General features: G+C 36.7%; 1 protein-coding gene across 6 annotated transcripts; it reads right to left on the reverse strand.

Annotated features, from left to right (window-relative positions):
* Positions 1-1,862: 1,862 nt before the first annotated feature.
* On the reverse strand, positions 1,863-26,773 carry letm1 (leucine zipper-EF-hand containing transmembrane protein 1). Of its 6 annotated transcripts, none has more exons than XM_056269028.1 (15): positions 26,515-26,773; positions 17,277-17,334; positions 16,203-16,680; positions 10,605-10,748; positions 10,313-10,450; positions 9,904-10,107; positions 7,562-7,681; positions 7,343-7,474; positions 7,054-7,224; positions 6,847-6,972; positions 3,977-4,111; positions 3,692-3,882; positions 3,432-3,464; positions 2,156-2,312; positions 1,863-2,048 (listed from the first exon to the last, which is right to left on the reverse strand). In XM_056269028.1, the coding sequence occupies exons 1-15, from the start codon at positions 26,591-26,593 to the stop codon at positions 1,896-1,898; spliced, it is 2,319 nt and encodes a 772-aa protein (XP_056125003.1). In that variant the 5' UTR covers positions 26,594-26,773; the 3' UTR covers positions 1,863-1,895. The 6 variants fall into 6 exon arrangements, with proteins under 6 accessions (XP_056125003.1, XP_056125005.1, XP_056125004.1 ...); XM_056269030.1 differs by having other exon boundaries at positions 7,075-7,224; positions 16,203-16,683; positions 26,515-26,772; XM_056269029.1 differs by having other exon boundaries at positions 2,156-2,294; positions 16,203-16,683; positions 26,515-26,772.
* Between the last annotated feature and the right edge of the window lie 447 nt (positions 26,774-27,220).

The following is a 27,220-nucleotide window of genomic DNA, read 5'->3' on the forward strand; positions in this document are numbered from 1 at the left end:
GAGGGTCCCCCGGGTAAGTTAGGGATAGTTCACCCAAAAATGAAAATTGTCATCATTTATGAGCTTTTTTGTCTTATGGAAAAGAGTAGCGAGAATTTTTTTTAATATCTCATTTTGTGTTCTACAGAATAAAAAAACTCACCCACATTTTCATTTCTGGGTGAACTATCCCTTTAAGGGACACAATGTGAAATAGGCACCTAGACACTCTGTCTGAGACACAGCACAGGAACTGTGCTTTGAGGTTAGACATGCTGGTCCCTCGCCATGACATGTTTAGGGTTAAGATGATGTATTCCCGGCCGTATGTGCCCTGTGAAACTATGCTTCCAGACTCACGCCACTAGTAAGCGTGTGAGTCTCATGCTGATCGACACATTCCAGTTAGTGTAGGTGCTCTGCAATGAGAACAACTGCTGCCGCTCTCTCCATGTAAGGAATAAGCGATCATCCAGGCCACATACTGACTGGATGGCTGAGCTGTACCCTGATTCTCTCTGTACTGACCTCCATCTTTTGCCTTTCAGGTTCCAAGGTACTCTTTCACACTTACAAACACTCTTCATCTATCATTAATCCAAGCCAGCTAACAGAGACGCCCAATGCACAGATATTTACTGTTAGCATACAATGCAAATACTAGCAATGTTGAACTGTTAAATATTATTATCTCAATTTATTCCCTTGATTTGATTTTGAGGAATTTTTGAATGCTAAGGCCACAATGTAAATGTGATGCTGAAATCACCCCAAGATAAAAGCTGAATAAACAACGCACATCAAAAACTATGAATCTAACTCAGCTACCGTCTTCAAGTCAGTCTAAAAACTTCTGCCCTGAATAAATCTCCAGTGCTGAAGATATACATCCCAATACTATGTCATACCTTTGGTGTGTGACATAAAGCTGCAGTGCTTGGTGGCTTGAATGTGTATGTACAAGTATAAATGAAGCATAAAATCTGCAACAAACCTTCTTTGGTTACTGAATAAACATGAGTGAGATATCAATGTCTTCTGAGCAACATTCAACAAGCTCATGAAAAAAGATTGTGAACTGAAAAGAAATAATAATGCAATTAAATCAAACTGAATGAGCAGTGGAATGATGGTGGCAGGTGATGTATTGTGCAAAAGAGAGGAAATGACCTCAGATCTCAGGAAATGACATCACTGGGTGTAAATTTATGGTACTCTTAAAGCAAAAATTTTTTTTTTGCATCTTATAGCTGAAGCGTGCAATTTCTGTGCCACAAAAGTAATGACTGATAATTCCTCCCCAAACTCACGCTATTGGTTGAGCTGATAGCATTATGTCCAGCCCAACAAGTCCGCTCAAACACAGTTTGTTTTGTGCCAATAGTGGCGCAGAAATGACTCACTCCACCTTTAAGAGGGGGCCTTTTCGAGAACAAATGAACAAACATTCTTTCCAAATTCATCTCTGAATTTACAGCGCACCGCACATGAAATTTGAGGGAAAAGTAAGATATCGTAGCCACCACCTATTAAATAGTTCCACTTTGTACTACTTTGTTGCCCAAATTTAACTAAAGCGAGGGAGCGAATCAATAAATCATGGGAACAAATTAGTACAACATGGAAATCATTTACCCATAACAAGGGAACAAATGTTGGGAACTTTTTCTTAACTCGTGGCCTCAATTTCAGTACAGGGCTCCATACTAAATTACTTTTGCCTTCTAATAAATACATTTCCCTCAGTTCATTAATTATACAATAGTCTTATTTGAACAAAGCAAAGTTTGCTCATATATATGAATGCAGAGTGGAGGTCAGCACTATTTTTAGCCTCACTCTGAATCTGAACATATTATTACACCTGAAAAAGCTTCAATAGCTTTAGGATCTCTTCCATTCCCTACACGGTAAGTCTAGTTTTGGAGTTTAGCTGCCTGCTCCTTCTCGACCTTATCCTTGGCCTTCTCCTTCTCCACCAACTTCTCCTCCTTCTGCAGCATCACCATGATCTCTGCAACCTGGCTGGTGGAGATATCGATGTCCTCCTTGTCGATCAGCTCTACCACCTAACACACACACGCCAGATAAATGTCAGTCAAACTAAAATGCTGATTCAACCAAACAGGAAAAGAAGGAAAATCAATGAGTGACCAAAGAAGCCCCATCTTGTTACCTTGAGGACATCGTCAATGTCTATCTTGCCATCCTTGTTTTCATCGAGTGCGTCTGCGATGCTGAGCAGCTTGTGTTCAGGAATACTCTGGATATGCTTCATGACTGTAATTAGCTCGTTGATGCTTATCAGATTCTCCCTATAGGACAAGAACACACTGCATACAGGAAACGGTTGCTTGATAACACAGCGGGTAAGATGGTGGAGGATGAGTAAGTTCTATGATCAACCAATCGCATGCCAACACAGCCGTGCAGGGTTCCCAGGAGAGACGATTGCGAGTGCTTTTGGAGTTAATACGAATCGTAATTAGAAATTGATTCTCGAATCTTTACGAATTTTTCACTAAATCATTCAAGCCTTATTTGTAGTTTCACAGAGGACTAAAAAAAAGGCCTTAAAATAAGTGATCCGTGTTTTTACCTGCAGCACTGGGAACAATGAACAAGAGGAAGATTTCAGAGAACAATCCTAATCTCACAGCTGATTAAATCCATAACATCCAGCATTAACGAAATACACAGGACTAGTGAAAGAAATGACAAGCAAACCGATGATGGATTAAAATCTTCAATCAAATTAAATCACACTTTAGACCCCCTAAAATATTTAGTATTTGTGTTAAATAGGGATGCTCCGAAATTTCGGCTGCCGAAAATGATTGGCCGATAATGGCATTTTCGGTACTATGTAGTAATATACTTGTTTCTGTGTGGAATAGCCCTACTGTACTGTGGTATAGCTGTGCTGGGCAACCCTGGTAAAATGACGCCACCCTCTTGTTCACTAATGCTACGCTTTGCTCACATGCTCTGATGATAATATATAATGGATAATATCATGGATAATTGGTCAAAAAATAAATCTGTTAAATCTGATTCTGTTGCATAGAAAATATATTAATAATAAATATCAATATATTATTCTTTATTCCGTTCGGTCAAATTTTAGTGTTAATTTAATAAATGTGTGGATTTTATTTTATTGGCTTGTATTTTTTTTACATTTAGAATCATTACAATTATTGAATTTTCTTAAAAAATCTAATATTAATACAATTATACAAATATTTTTCCAATATTGCAAAAAAAAAAAAAAAGAATTCTTAAAAAGAATTTTCGGCTTTCGTCCAGGTGCATCTAGAATTTTCGGTTTTGGACCAGAATTTTCATTTCGGAGCATCCCGAGTGTTAAATCCATATTGTTTTTTAATTTTTAAACTCATTCCTTTGATGGGGAAACGAAACAGAAGGCGAGAGGTCACTCCTGTGCTTACCTTGGCAAGTCACTATGTTTCTCAAAGAACAATCTAAAAAACAACAAAAAATGATTTTTTATTTGGACTGGGAACCCTTTTTTTGGTTTGTGTTTACAACCTGTAAGGTCATTCTTCCACCACCATTTTACTGTGATTACAACTTCTCTTCATGCATTACTGATGATGTAACGTGGATACTCCCATGCACACACACAGAAACCAAAATCACCATTAAAAATCGCCCAATTCCATTCGTTCAGCAAATCAAAGTCTCTTACCCAATTGGTGGTGTGGTGCTGCTGTCCATCTGTCCGTCTAACACCACCTTGTCCTTCTCCAGCTCAGTGATGATCTTATCCACTCTTCCAATCATGCGGTTGACTCGCTTTGACAGATGTTGACTTGCCTTAGACTCCACCACTTTCTCCTGTCCCGTCTTGGATAGCTCTCGCTTTATCTCCTCCAGGTCCTGTAGAGAGAAACAGTGGATCACACGTTTAAATGTTTATGGCAGAAATGAAAATGAACCGTTTGTTAATGATTGTCTCTTTTGGAAGACATACCTCGCTGTACTCCTGCACATCATCCTTTAGGTCCTCCAGCTCCTCTTTCTCTTTGGTGAGGAGATTCTTCTGCTCCTTCAGTTTGGTGCAGGCATTATTCAGCATGTCAATCTCCTCCTTAGTGATCTCCTCCCCCTGAAAAAAGACACACACAGTGTCCATCAACACTCACTCCTGTGAACACACACATTTAACAAACATGCACAGCAGTGTTGGGGAAACTTTGAATCAGTGGTAGATTTTTTGGTGCAAGTGAGAGTTAGGTGCAAATGCCAGAAATTGTATAGTCTATAACAAATACTTTTAGGGATGAAATGTATATAAAATGGATGGAAATTCTTTGTAACTTTTTTATTTAATTAGCTAAAGCTATTTTTCCAAATAAAATAACTTAATAGCATCATCTATTCCAAAACCTTGCTTAAATCACTGTAGGTTCGGATCCCTATAGTCACCAATATTCAAGCTACACGGTAGTTACAGTTGAGCTAGCCTTTAAACAAAAAGATTGTTTTATTAAATTATTATTTTATTAACTATTTGGCACTAAACCTATGAGGATTTTGATTAGATGGCATAGCACTAAATATACATTTAAAACAAAATGTATACACAATAATTAATCTAGATAAATTCAATGAACTGTATAAAAATGTTCTATATAACTGATTTGAATACATGATGATAAACAGCAGCATTTCATTTATGATATGAACTGTGCACAAACTGATAAATATCTAAATGATGAATACTCTGACTATCGCATATATTCTTGCTGGGAACATTTTATTATTGCCTCAGCTTGCTTTGTTGTAAGACAACACAATAAAATTGTCAATCTACACTGCTGCTTGATGGGAATACACACCACTGTTTGGGGTTGGTAAGATTATTATTAATTTTTTTAGTTTTCAAATCTTTAAAACAGTTGTCTAACATTATAAATGTATTTGCCTGTCACTTTATATGAATCCTTGCTGAATAAAAGTACAAAAAAATAAAATAAATAAATCTTACTGACCCCACACTTTTTAATGGTAGTGTAACTTGTTATTGGAAAAGCAACGCTGGAAAACATTTGAACTACAGGTCACACTTTTGAAAAGTGTAGTTAAGTTACCCAACACTGATGCAGAGACATAAAAGTGGTTTCTCTTTTATAAGAGGATCAGTCAGAGGAAAGGAAGGTCTTCCATTCAGCAAAAGTGATTACAGAAAGCTCACTAAAACCAACTGAAACACATCGTACGGCTTATGTAGTGGGCCTCTGAGCCACATAAGACAAACAACCATTAGGATTTACAGCATCTTACATATGTCCTACAGGCTCACACATACTCATAAAGGGACAGAGAATTGGAGTGGAGTGGAAAGGAGGACGCAGGCATAACCACACAAGACTTCTGCTCTTTTAAATCACTGTATTCACGCAACAGCATATTTGATTCAGTCATTTTTGTGCCTCTTATGCTGTAAATAACAAGCGTTACAAGAGTCTAAGCCTAACCCTAAACCAACAGTTCAGATTATGAAACTGTAAATGATGGAAAAGCCCACAGTAAAGTGACTAGGAGAGCAGAGCATCAGTGTGGTGGTCTCCAGATGGGGAGCAGTTCAGCATCTAACCTGAATGCGCAGATACCTCTGCCACTGCTCGAACTGGAGAAATAAACATCCAAAATAATACACAACACATAATAACAGAGAAAGAGCCATTCCTGTAACATGACAGCAAACAAACAACACAGTCATAAGTAACACCAGAGAAGGTATGAAGGACGAATGCAGAGCACCGTCAGAATTATTGTCATGTAAACTGCAAAGAACTGCATTAAGTCCTGCCTTATCTTATTGCTCTGGAAAGTTTAAGTGCATTAGCTGAAATAATTTAATATAAAAGACTGCTAAACCATTTTTGGTATTGTAGTCGTTTTGGATGTTTCTGTTTTTCCCCATTCAAGCAGAATGGGGCTATATTTGGTATCTTGGTAATAAATAAGTTTATTACCAAGATAGAAAATAGCTGACTGAAGGCATGGCCAAAAGGGCCATTGAGTGGACTGACTTGCATTAATAGGGTTATAAAAACACTTTATAATAGCTTACATTACTCATATTAGCAAATATTATTTTATAATGCTTAACAGTTCATTAGTAAAGAACACTTCCGTTCAAATGTTTGGGGTCAGTAAGATTGTTTTAATGTTTTGGAAAGAAGTCAAAAATTGATCAAAAATACAATCAAAAAAGTAATATTGTAGGGTTATAAAAATAGGGTTATAAAAACACTTTATAATAGCTTACATTACTCATATTAGCAAATATTATTTTATAATGCTTAACAGTTCATTAGTAAAGAACACTTCCGTTCAAATGTTTGGGGTCAGTAAGATTGTTTTAATGTTTTGGAAAGAAGTCAAAAATTGATCAAAAATACAATCAAAAAAGTAATATTGTAATCAAAAATACAGTTGAAAATACAGTTGAAAAATACAGTTGAAAAATACAGTATCCAATTTCACATTCAGACTGTCCAATTGATCAAAAGACATGTTCCAATTGAAAATAACTGTTTAAATATTTTTGTGTAAACTGATAAATGTTTTCAGGATTCTTTGATGAATAAAGTTCAAAAGAACAGCATTTGTAGCATTTTAAATGACTTTACTGTCCCTTTTGAAAAATAAAATGCATCCTTGCTGAATTTGAATATTAATTTCTTTTTCTTTTTTTAAATACTGACCCCAAAATTTTGAACAATAGGGCACATTTACAAAGTTTATCATCACATTGTGTTTTCATGTAAATATTTTGTTTCTTGTTAATAATGGGATTTAAGAGAAGAAACTATCTTTGTGTCATTTTGTTACCTTAATACCCTCCAGCACGGGTGCAGTATCTCGTAGTGTTTCTGAATGGATGGCCACGTCTACGCTGGAAAGAGAATGTTCTGCATCCACCCGTCGTTTTGCTTCCAACTCCACCATCTCACCCTCCTGGAAACATAAATAAACCTTTCATAAACATTTCAACTATACAACAGGTATCACTGCCAGACTGAAAGTGACTGTAATGACCTGTGCGGCCAGTTCCTTCACTTTCTCTGCAGCATCTGCCAGTCTCTCCAGCTCCCGCTCTCTGTTTTCCTCTTGGATGGCTGCCTCTTCCTGTAGCGTGGCCTCCAGCTTGGTCTTGTTATCCACTTTAGAGAAGTCCAGCTCTGCCACCTTCATCTGCGCTTCTTTAGCCTGTGAAAGCACACGTGAAGGCACTGACTGTATGTATGACTGTATTTTTCATGAAGCTAACCTATATTTAATGCAATTTTTGTATATAGTGTATTGTCCAGCTGTACTGTGTGCATACCATGATCTCTGGCAGGTTCTGTAGTGTGGTTTTAAGCTGGTCTGCAGGGGACAGTGTGTCTGGCAGGAACATGGCTCGGGATAGCAGCAGCAGAGATGTGGGGATGTGTTGATTGAGATGAAGCTCCAACCACTTTCATGATCAGAAATGTGAAATACATGATGAGAAGACGTATTACTGGGGAGTAACAATAACAGAGGGATGTGGAGCATGTGTTACCTGTTTAAGCTGCTCTCGAAGTCTCTCCTCCGTCACACCCAGAGCTCTCATCCCTCTCACACGACATGCTGACTGCAGCTCTTTCACATTCAGACTGTCCACTCCCTCATCTGCTATCAGCTGTCAATCACACACACATGTGCAAAGAAATCAGCTAGGAATAAACTGATATAGACATTCTAGCCAATACGATTGCTGATAATCGTTTTAATTTGCTTTGAACTCTTATACACCAAATACATAAAGTATTAAAAGTACTTTAATGGTTTTGATTTCTTTTTGAAGTTTCACAAATGTGGCCACTATGAGTAGTTGTTTAAAAAAAACAAATGTATACACACTAGGCCACTGTTTGAATTTTATTTGAAGAAATTAATACTTTTAAGGAGCAAGGATGCATTCAATTGATCAAAAGACACAGTAAAGACATTTATAATGTAACAAAAGATTTCTGTTTGAAATAAATGCTTTACTTTTGAACTTTCTATTGATTACTTTTGAAATTTCTATTGTGACTCTGAAGACTGGAGTAATAATGCTAAAAATTCAGCTTTACATCAATAAATCGCATTTTAAAATAATTTTAAAAAACAAAACACTTATTTTAAATTGTAATAATATTTCACAATGTTACTGTTTTTACTGTATCTTTGATCAAATAAAATGCAGCCTTGGTGACATAGGAGACGTCTTTAAAAGAAATTTGGTAACACTTTATTTTAGGGTCCAATTCTCACTAGATGCTTATTATCATACATATTACAAGGATATTTGCTGTTTATTAGTACTTATAAAGCACATATTAATTAGGGATGGCCCGATACCATTTTTTTTCAAACCGATACGAGTACGAGTATTTACATTTGTGTACTTGCCGATACCGAGTACCGATACCGATATTTCTACCGCAAAAGTAATAGGCTCCCAGAAAAGAAGACGACTATTTTAGAACACAGGTTAGAAGACTGTTTTTATTTTCTTCTCTGCTTGTTTTAACAAGTCTAAAAATAAATAAAAATTAGTAAAATAATAAATTTATTAACACACAAACCACTGTTAATTTAACATAAAAGCAAGCAGGCTACTGCGTGCATGGGCATGACTGAATGCACGCAAAGTGCGCACCCTTAATAAATCCTAAAAGCTGACAGTTCATCGCGATCTCACACATCTCTGTTATTATCAATGAAGCTGACTGCACAATCAATCTTTCATAATATCCACACTTTGTTTGTTATAATTAGAGGATTTGCCAGCATACAGAATTCAGCACTGAACAAAAAAGTCCGTTTTGAGCGGTGAGGGGAGTCTATCTTAAATGCTTCTGATTGGCCATTGCGTTCAAGAAATCAACACATATGTCTGTGATTGGCTACATCGCTCAACGCTGTAACCATGTTATGAATAGAAACTCTGGCCTGTAAATCGTTTCTATTTTGTTGTAGTTGTTCTTGTTGCTTTTCTGCAAGAGATGAATAAAAATCTTTTAGTTTTTATGTTTTATTCATAGATATTTCTAGTTTGCGGGAGTCCCGCGAATCGTTTTATTCTCCCGTAACCCGCACACACAGAGTGAGTGCATTACCGCCCGCGCGCGCGCTCGGCCATCAGATCTATGATGCGTCTTCAGATGTTTAATTAGATTGCTGGTGTTAAACGATGTACTTTCTTTCCCTCCTCTCGACACCTTAGCTGAACATAACTCACAGTCTGCCTTGCTGTTGTCATCACCCCTTATCTTGAAATGAGCCCAAACCGCCGACATTATACTTTCCTATGCCTCAGTTCACCTCGACAAAGCACTCGCGGCGGCCAGTTTCGTTTTGCAAAATGTACGTGGTATCGGTGCGTGGTATCGGCGAATTTTAATGAGTACGAGTACGAGTATATTAGGACAGTATCGGCCCGATCCCCGATGCCAGTATCGGTATCGGGCCATCCCTAATATTAATGCCTTATTTTGCATGACCACATTCTACATCCCTAATCCTATCCAATACCTAAACTTAACAACTACCGTACAAACTATTATTGAACAGTAATTAGGAGTTTATTGAGACAAAATTCATAGTTACTAGTTAGTTAATAGCGAGAATTGGACATTAAAATAAAGTGAGACCAAAAAATCTTAACAAACTCAAATTTTCACATTAAATATAGTACAGTATAATCTAACACGGGGACCGGACAATTATTTCAATTGATTAGATGATCATTTATTTTAATTAAATGATTCATCTGTAAAAACTGACGTACTATAATTGATATAAATGATGATCACAAAGAAAAGTATTTGACCCATCTTGACACACAACTTTGGCTGAGTAAGGACAGGTTCTAACCTTGTCGTCTGCACGGATGGCTCTGAGTTTCATGATAAGCTGGAAGCGCAAGAAATTGTTGGTTCCAATGGACTGCAGCTCCAGCAGCTTGCACAAGGCCACCAGCTGCGGCCGTGTCAGATTATCTAAGGTCAGTTCATCCTCAAACAGCTTAGAGAAACGTATGATCTGCTCATTACTGGGTCTCTCTCCAGAGTCACGGATCTGGGTGGGAATTGAAAGGGGAAGACAGAGAGAGTTAGCAGACAAAGAAGTTCTCATTCATAGCACTTATGAGTATCGTCTCGTCTAAGAGCACTTTATAAGAATCACCACATGGGGGCAATACAGAGCTGAGTTTTGAATCACATGGAGAAGCAGCAAAGTTGTTTTTTAGGATGAGAGCTGAGCATGCGTGACCATCATCTACCTTCTGAAAGAAAGTGGAGAACTCCTCGGTTACATTGCCTTTAGCTGCTTTGTTTCTTAGTGCAATCTCCTCAATTGTATCCTGCAAGAACTTGGCCATCTCTAACTTCACTCTCAGCTCCTTTTTCAGTCTTTCCTCCTGCAAAACACACACACACACACACAGACACGCACAAGACAGAGCATAAGAGCGAGATATCATATGATGTCACATAGGTTTGGCATAAGAGGCATGACTAAGACAGAAATACAATTAAGGTTTTTATGGATTAAAACTCAAAAGGTCAGCATACCTTTATGGACTGTGTCTCAAAGGTGGAAGGCAACATGTTTGGGAAAAGCTTCACTGCAACAGGAAGCAGAAACTCCATAAATGGAACGATGATAAAGACCAAAAAGGGCACAAGCCGGAAGACATCTGCACACGTCCTGAGGAACTGCAGTTAACATGAGACAGCAGTGATGTTAGCAGATGGCTGCTTATTGATGAAACGTAATTATTGATCAGTGGTGATATGCCTAACGTCTAGACCTAATAGTGAAGTAAAAACCCTAATGGTGCTTTTAAAAATAATATGATATAAATCATTGTTAGAATACTTTGTAACATAAATGTAAAAAAAATTAATATATTTTATTAGGGGTGTAACAATATCGTGCCACAATATATCGCAATACAAAAATGCAACAATACGTATCGTGGATAGTGACAATATGTATCGTGGATAGTTCTCCCCCCAAAAAATGTACTGTGTGAGAAAATAATTCAAGTTTTCAGATTTTTAGTGTCAGTACTACATTAAACTACTATATATAATGTTGATTATAATGTATAATAATGCAATGGGGGAATATTTGTGGGTCCTGATAATACCAAATGTTACCTGACCAGTAAAAAGTGTCCAACATTATTTGAAATATATCTAGTCAGTGAAAAAGTGCAAGAATATTCTAAAATCGTTCTGTATTTTCAGCTTCAGAATCATGAATATTTTTATTCTGGTGTCACCATTGTCCTTGAGTTAAAAGCACAGAGTTCAAGCCTATTCATTTACACACACAATGTAATATCAAAGTTAGCATTTTAATCAACAGTATATTTTTTGTTAACCTTTTATCATATGTCTTGGAGTATCGCAATAATATCGTATCGTGAGTTCAGTATCGTGATATGTATCGAATCGTGACATGAGGATTTCGTTACACCCCTATATTTTATTGAAGCTATTTTTTTTAAATAACCTGGACGAGTGAAAAATTGACAGCTCTAAAACAAAACAGCAACAAAAAAATAATAAAACAAAATAAAGAATCATGTACAGATCATGATGATACCAACAGAGACCAACAAAGTCAGGACATCGGTGCATCCACTCCGTATGTCAATAACTGACTTCCTGCATCATGCCATATCTAATAATTGATGAAACATGATGAATTTAGAAAATGAGAGGTTATATAACAAAGGAGCTTCAGCTTTATAAGAGGGGTCCCTGCTCTACTTATTCCACCTGTGTGTCAGCGGCCCTATAGGAAAGAATTTAAACCAGGCAGGCCTGAAAAGAGCCTTTGTGTTTGGCCCATTGACATGTATCACCACAGACAGAGAGACAGAGAGCATGTGAGGGGGAAGAGAAGAGGAAAACAGGCCTGGAGTGTGAAATATTCAGGGGAAGAGTGAGTGAAGATGGAGAAAGAGAGTGAGGGCATTCCAAAGGAAGAGGCAGGGAGAGAGCAGGACAGAGGGCTTGGGAAGGGGGATGATGACTGACATCAAAAGCTAAAGGAACCCATGCTGTGCGAGGCCAGTTGTGAATAGGCAGGATTAAGGATGAAGCAGGTCAGAAGAATAGCGAGAGTGAGGTGAGACAGATGCTAGCTGAGGCGGAGGCATTAGCATACCTCGCAATTCTAATGTTGACAGAGCTCAAAATATAAAGAAAACTCCAGTAAGCTCTTGATAACAACTAACCATGACTACCTAAACATGAGTATTACACTAGCTGTGGATGTTTTAAGTTCAAATGCTGTGGAAAAACTATCTACCAATGCTTTAGGAATGTGATATGATTTTTGCTTGTTTTAAGTTAGTAGATGTTTTGAAGAAAATGTGAAAGGTGCTTGCCCGTGGAAAAGCATGATGGTTTAACATTTATAGCCATAAATAATAGCATTTTAATTTTACATTTGTACTGTAAAATAATAATAATGGTTTCATAAATACTCATTTTACATTTTTATTAAGTATCCAACAGTAATGTTTAACATTTTGATTAATGTTTTAAATTTAGTCGTATTAGCAGTTGTACTAGTAGTAATAATAATACATTCATTTTACAGTGCAATTATTATTATTATTATAGCCCTACAAACAAGAACAGCAAATCTGAAGCTTTAAAACCAACAAAAACACTGAACTTATACGTTACAAAGTATAAGGAATAATAGAGATACTTTCGTTATGAAATCATTTTCGCAAATGATTTCAAAACATTCTCCAGAACACAAAATTTTTGTAAGTTCTATCTCTGTAGCTTCATATGACCATTACCAGAGCGAAACCAAACATAACTCCTCGATAATATTGCCATGGCTATGGAGAAATGATATGAGTAAATGAGTAATGTAATGGATAATGTTGGGCATTAATATCCTAGCAACCCAAAGATAGACCGTTTGTTCGGAGAGAATGAGACATTTCCAGTACGTAGTGACTTAGAATGCAATAGAGGCTTCATACGGTTATAGATAGTCACTCACTAGAGTGTCAATTTACAACAGGCCGAGTCATGAGACAGTCTGAGAATTTGAGGCTGGGAAGGTATTAGCACTGTGCTAACAGAGACGACATGTAATAAAACATGTGATAGCTACAATCAGCTGTGTGCTTGAAAACTCAAATACAATACAGAAGAGCCATAACATGGTCATTCAGAAATCATAATATACTGATTTAATGCTCAAGAAACATTTCTTATTATTATCAATGTTGAAAACCGGTGTGCCGCTTAATATTTTTGTGGAAACTGTGATCATTTTTTTTTTATTCTTTGTTGAATAGAAGTTTAAAATAACAGCATTTATTTAAAATAGTAATCTTTTTTAACATTATAAAGGGTCCATTCTGAATAATTTAATCGGTCCTTGCTGAAATAAAATAAATAAATGAAAATGGAACTGGCCCCAAACATTTGAATCAAATTGACCCAGCAGTGTAGACTACCGGTATGTTGATTTTTTCTTAAAATGTGAGCTTCTCTGCTTGCCGTATACAAATTGTATCCATGTTGCCATGACTAATAGGGTGATCTGAGTAGTATCTCACTGGCCCAAGTCAAAGTCCTTAATAGGTTTACCGGTATTTTTTCACCAATTTTATTGTTCGCCAGGTTGAAATTTGAAGTTTCATAGCTCAATAAAGGTAATAGCACCTAATGACCATAAAGCTAATGCACATGGGCCTCAACTAACCTCACGTTTACTTCTGTCCTAAGGACAACATATCTCAGGGGGGCATCGCTTTACTGGAGTCAGCCAGGGCTAGTGGCCAACTAGGTTCCAAAGTGAGCTGTATTGATCTATCAATCATTAAACTACTCAGAAAGGGAGAGATGAAGGATAAGAAGAATCAGATTGAAGGAGGACATGATAGAAAACCACACCCGTCTTATGTAATTTTCTTTTAATAAGTTAAAATAACAAAAGTAGAGCTCTTCTAAAGCAGCACCTTACAAGTAACAACTAGAGGGACCAGGACGTCTGCAGGGTTATAAAATGATGGTTGAATTTTTTGAATGGATGGTTAAATTTTTGGATGGATGGATGGATGGTTGAATTTTTTAATACATTTTTTTTTGGATGGATGGATGGATGGTTAACATTTTTGGATGGATGGTTGAATTCTTTGGATGAATGGTTGCATTTTTTTTAATGAATGGATAGAATTAAATATATCTATAACTAAATCTAAATATTATTTAATTTTGTTCAAAAGTGTTGTTAAATTGGACCCAAAAGGATCATCTAATAGGGATAGTTCACCCAAAAATAAAAATTCTGTCATCATTTACTCACCCATATGTCGTTCCAAAACCATAAGTCTTTCATTCATCTTCGGAACACAAATTAAGATATTTTTGATAAAATCTGATAAAAAAGTAAACTACCACTTTGACGCTTCAAAAAGCTCATAAAGAGATCGTTAAACTAATCCATATGAACTGAGCGGTTTAGTCCAAATTTTCTGAAGAGAATCAATCGCTTTATATGATGAACAGATTGAAATGAGGTTTTTATTCACATACAAACATTGATCAGTGAACATAAACAGAAGCTCAACCAAACCTGATTGAAGCACGAGAAAAAAAAACCTTATTGTTTCTTGCTGAAGCTCAAACGTTCTGCATAACATGAGAATGAACCTCAATGGTTCTTGCACATCAAGTGAACATGCTTGAGCTTCCCTTTACCACAACTGATGTGTGTGTTGATGTTTATATGTGAATAAAAGCCTAAATTAAATCCGTTCAGATTATTAAGTGATTAGGTCTCTTCAGAAAATTTGGGCAAAACCACTCAAATCATATGAATTAGTTTTACAATATCTTCATGAACTTTTTGAAATGTCAAAGTGGTAGTTGCGTAGCTGTCAATGGAAGGACAGAAACCAAAGTATTACAGGTTTGGAAAGACATGAGGGTGAGTAAATGATGACAGAATTTTTTATTTTTGGGTGAACTAACCCTTTAAAGGGTTCAGGAATCCCAGAAGTCATGTGAACTGATTAGAATGTATTCAGTTTCCACTTGCCTTCTGACTTACAGAGTAATCTTTAATGACTTTTCCCTGAAGACTCAGCAGGGCACTAATTTAAATCATTAAGCTATAGAAGAGATCCAGGCAGGCTTTATAGGACTGGGATTAAACTACGGAAGAATTCTAACCCTTCAACTCCAAATCCTACTATATACGACTTAATTACATTACACTGGGTAAAACCACAGGGCAATGACAGACAAACAAACCATTTAAATTACACCATGAAAAACTACATAAGCACTGACAGGTCAAAGACAGTTATGCGTACAAGCGTTACTCAAGCCCAGGGTGGTACAATATGAGTTTCCTTTTAAATAAGTATTTTCTATTAAATAATTATAGGAAGGAAGTTTCATCGCAAATACTAGCATTTCGTAAATCAGTACTGCAGTTACAGACCAAAGTGTCTGATGTCTACTTTATAATTGCCAAATCTCAAGCACTTGAACACAATCATGCTGTCATGAACTCTCTCTTAAAGATATTTGAGCAGAGTTCAACTTTGTCTAATGTTCCAATCTGATTGGCTAGCTGCTAGCTACGCAACTTCCAGGAGTCAGGGTACAGTTATTATCTAACACGTATTAGCACGGAGGGAGACTGATTGGGAAGGTGCAATTCTATCAACTCAGTCTTCCAATGGCAGACACTCTAGGACAGGGTTTTTCCACACTTTTTGATGCCAAGGACAACCAAAAATAAGGATTCCTTTGTGAAAGACCCTACTCCTAAAATATGAAATGTAACTATAAAAACAAAAAATAGCAGACAGAAAAATAGTTTACGTGATATAAATACCAAATAAATGTAAAAAAAAAATCTAATTATTTTTTTGTATTTTTTAATTATTTTATTTATTTATACAATTTTCACTTCTTTCTATGTTTTATTTAAATGTTCTCTATTTCTGTTTTATTCGGAATTATTTTTGTCAGAATTTTTTTTTTGTTCTGTTTTTTTTATTTTTTTATTGAAATTGAAATTGAGTTGATGCTACTAAATTACACACTAGAATCAGTGCCAACCCCTTAAAAAGCCTTTGAGGTGTCTGCCTTGTTTAATTTTGTACATACCTGTCTCCTCTCCCGGCGTGACAGAATGTGTCCGTTCAGCACCCTCCAGAGCATCCGCACGGAGATGGTCGTGTCTATCCACAATAAGCGGAACCCGTGATAATAGTGCTTCACTTCATCAATCACGCGTTGACGTATTGTCCGTCGCACAGGTTCTGCATCCACTGTCGGACTGTACACCGGTCCTCCCTCTTCAAGCTTTTTATTGCGATCTTTCAGTGTACGCAAAGAACGCTCTACCTTTGAATCATCATGGAGACGGCCTGTAGTATGTACCCACCGGACTGGGGTATTCTGTGGCCAGGCTAGCGTCCTGGGATATGTGGAGTGGGTGTGCACAGGCAGGGCAGGGTCAGGTACGAAGACGGCGCAGTAAAGGCGAGGTGACCTGGACAAGCGCTGCTGAAGTGCTGATGAATTGTCAAGGTACAGGACAGATGAGACATGAGGCCACATGTTGCCTCCAAGAACACCATGGCTGCTGAAAACAGACATCATTCATCAGTCAATACAATCTTTCAATGAAGACCCAATTTGAAAGAATCAAAAAGAAAACAGTACAATAATATTGATTATATATCAAGAGTTTAATAAACAATAAGTTAACATTTTAAAGTTACATTTTAGACACAATATTTTCTGTTTTTGCTTTATTTTGTCAATTAAATTTCCAAATGATACTGTTTTATGTCTCCCAGAAACACAAAGCAATGCTTCGTTACTGAATGAATCCACATTTCGAAAAAATCTGTTTATTGAATGATTCAATGAATCAGCCAGTTTGAATGAATGACTCAATTACTTCACCTCCAAGCGGATTTAGTTTCTTATTTAAAGAATCATTTCCTTTTTTTAATCACTAATTTTTATTTTTATTTTTTATTATTACACCCCCCCCCCCCCTTTAAAAAAATCTAAATTAATTTTAAATTAGAAATAAAAAAAACATGCTCATTATAGAAAGGTGTATTCAATCCGTTGTATGTAAAAAAAAAATCACTTTTTTATGTATTTCTTTACAAATAGATCAGGACTAAATTGCGCGTTATTGACCCAATGTTCAGTTCCATTTACCTGTTTGTGGCTAACCGCAGTGCAGTGCAGTTAAAGCATACGCCTTCTGACAACTTTCCTGAAAGAGAGTCAGAGACAAGAAAAAACATCAGATATCATAACTATATCACACAGTACACACTACACATATGAGACTACTATAAATAAGGATGGGCATGGGCCCACAAAGTAATGTCACATAGCTCCAAGAACACCATGCCCAAACATCTGAAGGTACAAACCAGTGTCCTAAGCTTGCTCTTGTAATGTATATGGGTGTTTATACATGGTAAGATGATATGATAACATAAGAGGGTCATAAAGAGTGCAAGAGGCTACATGCCAGCACAGGATCACGGAAAAGGACAGAGTAAATACTTGGTCTACTGCCACTTCTGCAAGCAGAGCCAGGGAAAAAATGTAACCTCTGCCAATCGAAAGGACACACAAATGAAGGTGTGTAAGGTCCCAGGTGTGATTATATCAGAAAAAGAGCAATGGAGGCACTTATGCAAAATACTTTCAACTTTACATAAACAAACCTTAATTCAGGGGTTTCCAAACTTTTAAGTGTTTCCAAAATGTAATAACTGGCATGGTACTAAAGCAAATTATCTTTTTTATAAAAGTTAAGAGTGTAGCCTATCTGTAATTATGAAAAAAAAATTTTTTACAAAACTATATGCATATTTGTCGTTTACCCTCAGTTATAAACTACTCCTTTAGACAGTAATGCAATTGATCAATTAACCTTTTTTTAAAGCAGAATTAAATTTATTTTAAATATATATATATATATATATATATATATATATATATATATATATATATATATATCTTAAAACACATTAACTTTGACGGCCCTAGAATACATTTTGTAAAAAAAAATAATAATAATAAAATTGAAAAAAAAACTCTCAAATTCTTGCCGACCCCCTGGCTTTATTAATTCCTAAATAGATATTTTTACTCTTCAATCTTCATTGATCTAATGTTGTTATGCTATGGAATGTGCAGCAACAAAATATATTACTTGGTCTTGCTGTCAAGTTGTAAGAGCACCAGCCTATGCTTGAATATGACTCATTTAAAATTCTTTTATCCAGCTATTGAAAACACCATCTCAATACAGGTGTTACATCAGGATACAGACCTCACACAAAAACACTGCATTCGCTACAGTGAAGAGTTTACATAGCTCACACTTTTTTCATTGGATGGATGCTTATGTTATACAGTAGTTAAATAAGACCACACAATCAGCTTTTCAAGAGTAGCATTACACAGGCAACGACCTTCACAACCACACTCGACATCCGTGACAAACTCGGATACGTGAGGATGACCGAGCAGATATAAGTAATGTCTAACTCAAGATGAAGTTAGTAACAGCTCTTCAGCAGGAGAAAAGAGGGTAAAGTCTGAATATCCAATACGAGGAAACCAACGAACTTGAAGTGAAGGGAATTGCATTGTGGAAGTGGATTGCTAGAAACCAATACCAAATCCATATGCAGAAAGTGCTATATTTTTGTTGATAGTTAAATCTGTAATAATCAAATATCTCATTATTTAACCCACTGTTCCTTTTCAACAAACCCATTTTCTGTTGAAAGCATGTGTTCACCTGAGAAACAAAGTAGAGTATGACACTCATGTATCAAAACTCGGATGTGCCAAGATGAGCCATCAGATCAAGATCACACTTCATAACCTAATCAACTTTTACTATACCAAGAAATCAGAATGAATGAAATATGTCTATTCAAAGACCTGAACCAGATAAAGTTCCTGCTTATTATTGTGTCATTATCATAAAACACTTGATCCTATCCCAGTTTTAAAAGCAGAGATATTGGGTTGAGTTTTTCGAACAGTTTCAGCCAGGTGTTGCGCTAGTTTGGATGTGAGTGATGCAAAACGGCATTAGTTCTTGCATATGTCTCCAAGAGTCATGTGTAAAGTTTAAATATGTGGAAGTTCAAATGAGATTTGATAGATTTAACATTCTTGGATGAACCTCTTTAAAAAGCAAAAGTGAAGGAGTGGACTATAACTGCAGGATGTCCTTCTACTTACTGTAAATATAGCTTCAGGAAACTCCATTATCTGGAGTAAGCCAGTAAAGCTATTCTCACCCATTCTGTCTGTATCCCACACATGCACATAAGCATACGTTTCCCTTTCCCTGAAATACAGCAATTTATCAAATCTGATTTCCTCCTGAAACATTTCCCTCATGCAATCTCTACTACATATACTTAACAGTCTCATGATTCTCTGACTTATCCAATCAGAGACAGAGGAGGAGGCTAGACTCCATAATTAATCCATTCTCATCCCACTTACCTTTAGTACTATGGCATAGGACCTTTGTTCCAATGCCCCGGTGAAGCCTAATCTTGGTCTTGCTTGCCATAATGTTTGTTGCACATGTAAGACCCTTGGCCAAGTTCCCCCGGTGCAACCTAATCCTATTGACGCCAGGATGTTCACATTAAAGAATAAATGCTTTCGGTCTACTTTCTCTCTCTATATTTAGCTCTATAGGATTTCTGGCCTCACATCTCAAGGTCAGTCAACTTCTGGCTGAAGGCCTGAGATCTCTATCCGCTCGTAAGTCTTATAATTAAATAAAGTCTTGTATTTGCATGTAGACAACTAAGTTCTCTGAATAGTATGCTCTTAAAGATGAAGGTTTCAAAACAGAGATTTCATAGTGAGGCCATAAAAGAACAGTTCTTAAAAAAAAAAAAATTCTTAAAGTGAAGAACATTTTAATAATCTATTCTAAAGAACACTTTTTCCACTATAAAGAACCTTTTGTGCAGTAGAAAGTTTCCACTAATGTTTAAGGTTCTTCAAGGAACCATGGATGCTATAAAGAACCTTTATTTGATTATTAAAATCAAACATGGCCTGCATATAATGATGACATGTTGAAGGAACGTGAACTTGGAGAGCTGTAAAGGATCATGGGTGTTGACTAAGTTTCTTTAAAGGATTAGTTCACTTTTAAAAAAACTTTTGCTGATAATTTACTCACCCCCATGTCATCCAAGATGTCCATGTCTTTCTTTCTTCAGTCGAAAAGAAATTAATGTTTTTGATGAAAACATTCAAGGATTTTTCTCCATATAATGGACTTCAATGGTAGCCAAACGGTTCAAGGTCTAAATGACCGTTTCAGTTCAGCTTCAAAGGGCTTTAAACGATACCAGACGATGAATAAGGGTCTTATCTAGCGAAACGATCGGTCATTTCAAAAATAAATAAAAAAGTTAAATTGTTATAGGCACAAATGCTCGCCTTGCGAACTCTCCTGTTCGAACTCGTTCATCAAAATGAACAAATCTTTTTTCGAGTCAATGACTCGAAAAAAGATTTGTTCATTTTGATGAACGAGTCAATGACTCGAAAAAAGATTCGTTCATTTTGATGAACGAGTCAATGACTCGAAAAAAGATTCGTTCATTTTGATGAACGAGTTCGAACAGGAGAGTTCGCAAGGCGAGCATTTGTGCCTATAACAATTTAACTTTTTTATTTATTTTTGAAATGACCGATCGTTTCGCTAGATAAGACCCTTATTCATCGTCTGGTATCGTTTAAAGCCCTTTGAAGCTGAACTAAAACGGTCATTTAGACCTTGAACCGTTTGGCTACCATTGAAGTCCATTATATGGAGAAAAATCCTGGAATGTTTTCATCAAAAACATAAATTTCTTTTCGACTGAAGAAAGAAAGACATGGACATCTTGGATGACATGGGGGTGAGTAAATTATCAGCAAAAGTTTTTTAAAAAGTGAACTAATCCTTTAAGGGTGGAGAAAAAAAACGAACACAACTTTGTGGTCACAAATCTTCCTTTCTGTTATACGCTATAGAAACTAAGCGCAACAGATCCAGAGATCTACAAAATGATTTTATTCCGCATACTGCTTCAAATATTCAGATATGTCTTTTAAGTAACAGATTGGCTGATCTTATGGATAGGAGTAGTTGGTTTAAATGTACAGGGTGTAGTTTTTTTATGTCAAAATGCTTTCTATTATCCTAGCTTAAAGCTGCTGTCCGTAACTTTTAAGTTAAAAATAATCCAAAATAATTATATTAAAAAAAACATATTCGGCCAGTGGTCAAAACTATCTGCTTGCCATAGCTAGATTCAAAACGGTTAGCTTGTAATAATGATTTTAATTCCAGTGGTACTGGTGGGTTTCCGCGGGAAATTCGAGCATGTCTTTGCGTCATGACGTCACACCCGTACACATAAAGAAGGAGTTTCGGCTAGCCGGCTATACTGCGCGTGACGAGATGTTTAGATGTATAGGCATTTCTCGTGGCACTTTACATAACTAAACTTATGGCATCCAGAAAGATCCAAACAACAATCATCAGTGTCAACTGGAGATTCAGCAGTTATAAAACCCAAAAGACTTCGTACTTCGGATTTAAGGTGGCTAGAGAAAGAGAAAGAAACCGTCTCATGCGAACACAAGGATTTAAACATCGGCGGGGCTTTTGAAAAGTGCGTGAACTCCGTGTTTTGAAGGGGTTCAAAACGGAAGAAGAGACGGCTTTTTTCTGCTGAACAAGTAAGACATTTCAATAGTTCAATCGTGTAACAGTACGTTTTCTTAATTCACACAGTTATGGAGTTTCCTTTGTTGTGCCTTTCTCGTTTTGCTATTATGGAGAATATGAATTCTGAACTACACAGATAACCATAAAACACATTAAATTTAACATTAGTCACGCAATGCTGATGTGATGTTGTTAACATGAACAATTTGAGAACAAAGTAGGCTATAATTTGCACGGTTGCTGTAAATCGCGTTGATTAAATCTAACGAAGCTTATCATGTCGAATGCTTTTCCCCCCTTAGTTGGTCAGAACAAAAATGGATGTTACTTACTTGTTCAGAAGACATTTTCTTATGAAAATTCTTATGTTGGTCAAACTTTCAAAAAGTGAATCTGTGATTCTGTATGACAGTATCCACACAGCGCGGTGACTGACAGCAGCACTCGCCTCAAAGCACTGTGTTCATCCGCGCTGTTTCATGCCGATTTACAACCCACGTAAAGATGATAATTCCGCGAATCACTGCAGTTACAGATTTCGAACAGAGAGATGGCGACAAAGAGGAAAAGCTACGGACTGCAGCTTTAAGTTTAGTCAGCTACAATAGGAAATGTGAAAATAAGAAGAATGTAAACAATGTTCAAGCAATCCAACCAAGGTGTTCCATAATGCTATCCGTTAACATTCCCATTAATTTCAACAGCAGAAAACACATCCTGCGTGCTGACATCTTGGCTCATGGGCAATCAATTCTGGGCACAACATCTGAGCTGTAAATGCCATGATATGACTAATCACTCTGGAGCCACAGAAAAATTACATCTTCACATGCTCAACAAGAACACGCCAGGGGAAAATATTTAAATAACTATATAAACATTAATATAATGAAATACTTCTATTACCAAACTTTTTGCAGGGCTCAGGGGGGTGTCTATCCCTTATGAAACCATCTCACTGATAGAGTCTGACTCCATTATCAGAAGTTTTGTGAGAAAGTCTTATCAGAAGCAGCAGTCCCTTTGAGAGTGTGATAAAACAGCAAGAGTGGAGGGTACCAAGTCCTACAGATATACTTCATTTATGTCTGGGAACAAGTGTATAATCATAATCTATATGCAAATGAACAAACTTACAGTGATGGTTGTTTCAGTCCATTGATTCCCTGAACCTATATATAACATGACAGTCAACTCATTCAACAGAAGCACACAAACTCTGCAGACTGCTGTTCGCATCGGGTGTCCTTCTCTCTCGTGTTGTGTGTGACAAGTCACAGTATGTGCTGGTACATTTAACCAGCTTGGTAGAAGCCTGTGGATTGAGCTTGTGTCCTGATAAGAAAACCCCATCTCTGGCAAGAGACAATGTAGGTTAAGACTTCGTTCATTGCAAATGTATCTCTGAGTTAAGTCTTCTTTGACTGTTAACATTGATGCAACATGAACAAAATATTCTAACTTTTCTGCCAATTGTAATATTTTGTTTTTAATCAGTGTTATCATGCTTATTGGCATGTTGAGCTTTTTTTTTTTTTAAATGTATGATAATCATTATCAATCCAAAGGCTCAATGTTATGAAAGCTATTCAGCAATCGTTTACCTAACAATGCACATCCAGATCAGACCTCTACTTTATAGGCTGTCATGAAAAGCTGTGTGTGGTTAATCATTTGTCAGACCACACTGCTACAGGCTAGCTAATACAAAAAGTCCACACATGGAAGTTACTGAGGTTTCTCAGGAAACACTTTAAGTATATTTCGAAATCAATTACAGATTGTGGCAGCAACGCTGTGGTTGGGAAAATAAGCAAAAGAGCATTAGCTTTAATTCATTTTAGACAAGGTATAATGCTGAAGCCACTTGCTTCCGCTGCAAGGTTTAGAGATTTGTGGCTTTATTGCCATTTAATTGTACTGTATAATTTCCATCATTTATTTAAACAAAACTGTGAACAGTATGACTGAATTTTTAAATTAAATCTAAATTAGATGCATACATTTATCAAGGTTGCATTAAACATTTTTTTGATACGCTTTGATTTGTAATTTGTAATGATTAAAAGTATTATTATTGGTTATATCGAGACAAATGTCTAATCAGGGAAATTACAAATGATGGATTATGAAACCTGAATTGTTACTAAACAACAAGTTTTGCAATTTGGTTCAACCACAAAAAAAACAGATTGTATTCTTCTGATTCACTATTAGAGGGTCTCTGTGGAAACTAGTGATGGTTTCTTTGTGTGTGTGTGTGTGTGTGTGTGTGTGTGTGTGTGTGTGTGTGTGTGTGTGTGTGTGTGTGTGTTTTAACCAAATTGTTACCACCATTTATTTCTTATGGACTGACTTATATTCTTCGTTCACTGACACCTCTCCATTTTGAAGCGTGTCTTTAAAACATAAGAACCTGTTACAAAGTAGATATAATTGCAGGCCAGAGAGCTCCAAAAAGGAAGGAGAACTCTACAAAGTGCAGAGGAACTACAAAAGGAGGTGGGACAGTAAGTAATAGGGGTAGGGCAACACAATCTAATGGCAGTTCATATTTATTTGATGGTTTTCCAAATTGGTGGTGAATTTGCACGATCTCATTATGCTTTCATATGATCTGCTAACGCCCCACTGATGGCTAGGTTTAGGAGTGGACATTTTTTTCTAAACATTTTTAGTTTTAATTTAGTTTTAATTCGAAATCACATCGTACAAATTAATTTAAAAAAATGTTTGTTTTCTCATGAGACCGTGTTAGGTAGGGTGACTCTATAGCCCTTTCACATACAGTCTTTACTGGCAAATTACTAGTAAATTATCATTTAGAAATCATGAGTGAACAGGACCTTTTCAAAAATGCAGGTAAACCTGTTCTGGCCATTTTCCTGAACGAAAGAGAAGTTGTAACATTACCAGTTAATTACCTGTATAATGCTGTGTGTGAACAAAGAATAGAATCACAGGTATGAGCATGTACTAGGTCAGAACGCGCTAACATAAGAAGTTTGCTTTTGGGCCAATCATAAAGCTCTGTCTGAGCTGTTTACAGTAAGCTTCACTGCTATTAATTGTTTAATTTGTCTTGTATCTGAGACCCCGCCTTCTTTTCAATTCATCAGCACAGTTCAGCAGTTACTATTGCGAAAACAATGTTGTCAAATTGAACAAATAGTGAAACCAAAGCACTTCTCCTCATCCAAGTGGACAAAGAAAACAACACAGCAACACATCTAAAAGTCTACTGGTATTTTGGTACTGATATGTGAATGATATCTTACCCGTAAAAAGATGTTGCTTGTGAACAGCACATTTGTGCATTTATTGGTAAAAGTAAACATGGTAGTTCTATAGTAATTTACCGTGTTTAATGGCTTATGACTCACTAATATGGTATTATCACATTGTTATGCCTGGTCCACTGAATGAATATTTATGTGAACAGAATGAATTCAAAAGATTGAATCAAAATATTCCCACCAATTTTAGTAACCATTGACCAGCGCACACAATGTATAGGCCTAAAACAGTATTGTCAAGCGAATGGAGAGATGTCATCATTATATTGTATTTGTTTATATGAAAGATGCTTTACTATGACCGACCGGTCTATAATAAGGAGGCAGTCGTTGCAGTCTGCGCCAAACGGAAAAGCAGTCTGTCCTCAAATAACCTCCAGGAGGCCACACAAGTCTACAAGCCCCTGTTCTCCAGTAGCCTGAGCAAAATATATGGCTCTAAAATGATATACAACCGCATTATACACATAAATGACGACGATATAAAACGCGTTTATAAGCATTAAATCATATTTCTTCTTTCTGTTGATCGCATTGACGTTCTCAGACAGGAGCGTCCGACTGGCTACACCTGCAAATAACATACCGATGTCCAATACTATAATTCAGTGTCTGACTTAAAAAAGGCGCTCCATGATAAACCCAAACTCAAACGTTTCTTCAAAAGTGTGGAAACGACTCGCGTGTACACCATAACAATGAGCAGACAAACCAACCACCGGTCAACAACGGTTGCAGCACAGTTATTTTCCAGAAATGACTTACAGTAACAGAGCATGAACACACAAAAGCGCAAGCACGTGAGACACCGACACATACGCACTAGGTTACAGTGAGCCTCCATTATCTGTGCCTGTACAACCAGTACACTGGACGCATCCCATGAAAACGTTTAAATTGGAGGGTTCTCGGTGATTATGACTGCTTCAATCTGTGAGGCTAGTTTAGCTGGTTAGCTAATCACTTAAGCCTCTCACTTCACCAGTCGTTCAATAATCTTATGTGCCAGGTTTGAAAGCTAAGTGGCTAGGTCATGAACTTTCTGACTTCAGTATTAGGATGGAAATCTTTTCATACATGATATTTGCAGTGTAAGTTACATGAAATGGCTGGAAATATCCGGAATGAATAACAGTAAACAAATCAGGAGAATGTTCACGAGGCCTATATAAATAAAACAAAACGGGTTACTGTCTGTAACGTTACGCCTGTATCAGTTCTGCGTGACGCACATTTGACAGTTCATAAAGATCGCTGCGTTTTTCCAAATTAAAAAGGCAGATAGAATTACAGTTATCCATTCAAATCGTCGTGTTCAAAACAATATAATTAACCACTTACTGATCTCTCTCCTGTATTAAAAAAACTGTATTACCTTTTCTGAATTCGTTTTTTAATGACCTAGATGTTTTCATCAACGGAGTCCGAGACCTGGTGAGCAAAATCGATGCCATTCTGTTCCTGTCTGTATGGATGAAAAGGCGCGTAAAGAGATAATACGATGACGGTTTATGAACTATCCACAGAAGTCATAGTCCCAAGCTCTTGGCTCATGTCCTTGTACCCTCCTCGGTGATTCAAGCGATGAGTTTGCAAGCGCTCGCTCGGCATTTGCTTCCGTGTTCCTGTGTGGCTCGAGCTCGGCCAGCAGGGGGCGTGTTGCAGTGACAGGACTGACCGAGAAGAAACGATGAAGCAAGCGGGGACATCACGGCAAATCATACGCCTGGAAGAAATAGACTCATAAAACTCTAAATGAAATGACCAACAATGCATGTTGTTTAGAGTTCAGATATCTGTAAAAAGCTACGTTTGGAAAAATTATATAGCTTTATATTAATCCTGTTAAGCACTGCCAATGAGCCTGTGTACAAGCAATGCGGCTTGTTTCAAGTATGTTATAATACTATACAGATTTTTTTTTTTTTTACAAACAAAAACGCTTGCTAAATTTTAATAAACAGAAATGGGTATTTATACTGCTTTTTGAAGCGGCAATCATTTTAATGGTTTGTGAACTCTGGCCAATGAGGTCTATATGATACGGGCCTTGGCGCCACTGTTGCCAGATCTCTCTAGAA

This window comes from Rhinichthys klamathensis, unplaced genomic scaffold (genome assembly GCF_029890125.1).
Source record: "Rhinichthys klamathensis goyatoka isolate OS25496 unplaced genomic scaffold, OSU_Roscu_1.1 h1tg000280l_1, whole genome shotgun sequence".
Lineage (NCBI taxonomy): Eukaryota > Metazoa > Chordata > Actinopteri > Cypriniformes > Leuciscidae > Rhinichthys > Rhinichthys klamathensis.

What these genes read in the sequence shown, in the direction of transcription:
- letm1 (XM_056269027.1), bottom strand. Translation starts at nt 26,593, where the DNA reads ATGGCATCGATTTTGCTCACCAGGTCTCGGACTCCGTTGATGAAAACA. An exon ending in CTGCGGTTAGCCACAAACAG is followed by an intron (nt 16,684 to 17,276) that starts GTAAATGGAACT and finishes GTCTGTTTTCAG; the next exon opens with CAGCCATGGTGTTCTTGGAG. An exon ending in TGAAGGAACTGGCCGCACAG is followed by an intron (nt 6,973 to 7,053) that starts GTCATTACAGTC and finishes TTATGTTTCCAG; the next exon opens with GAGGGTGAGATGGTGGAGTT.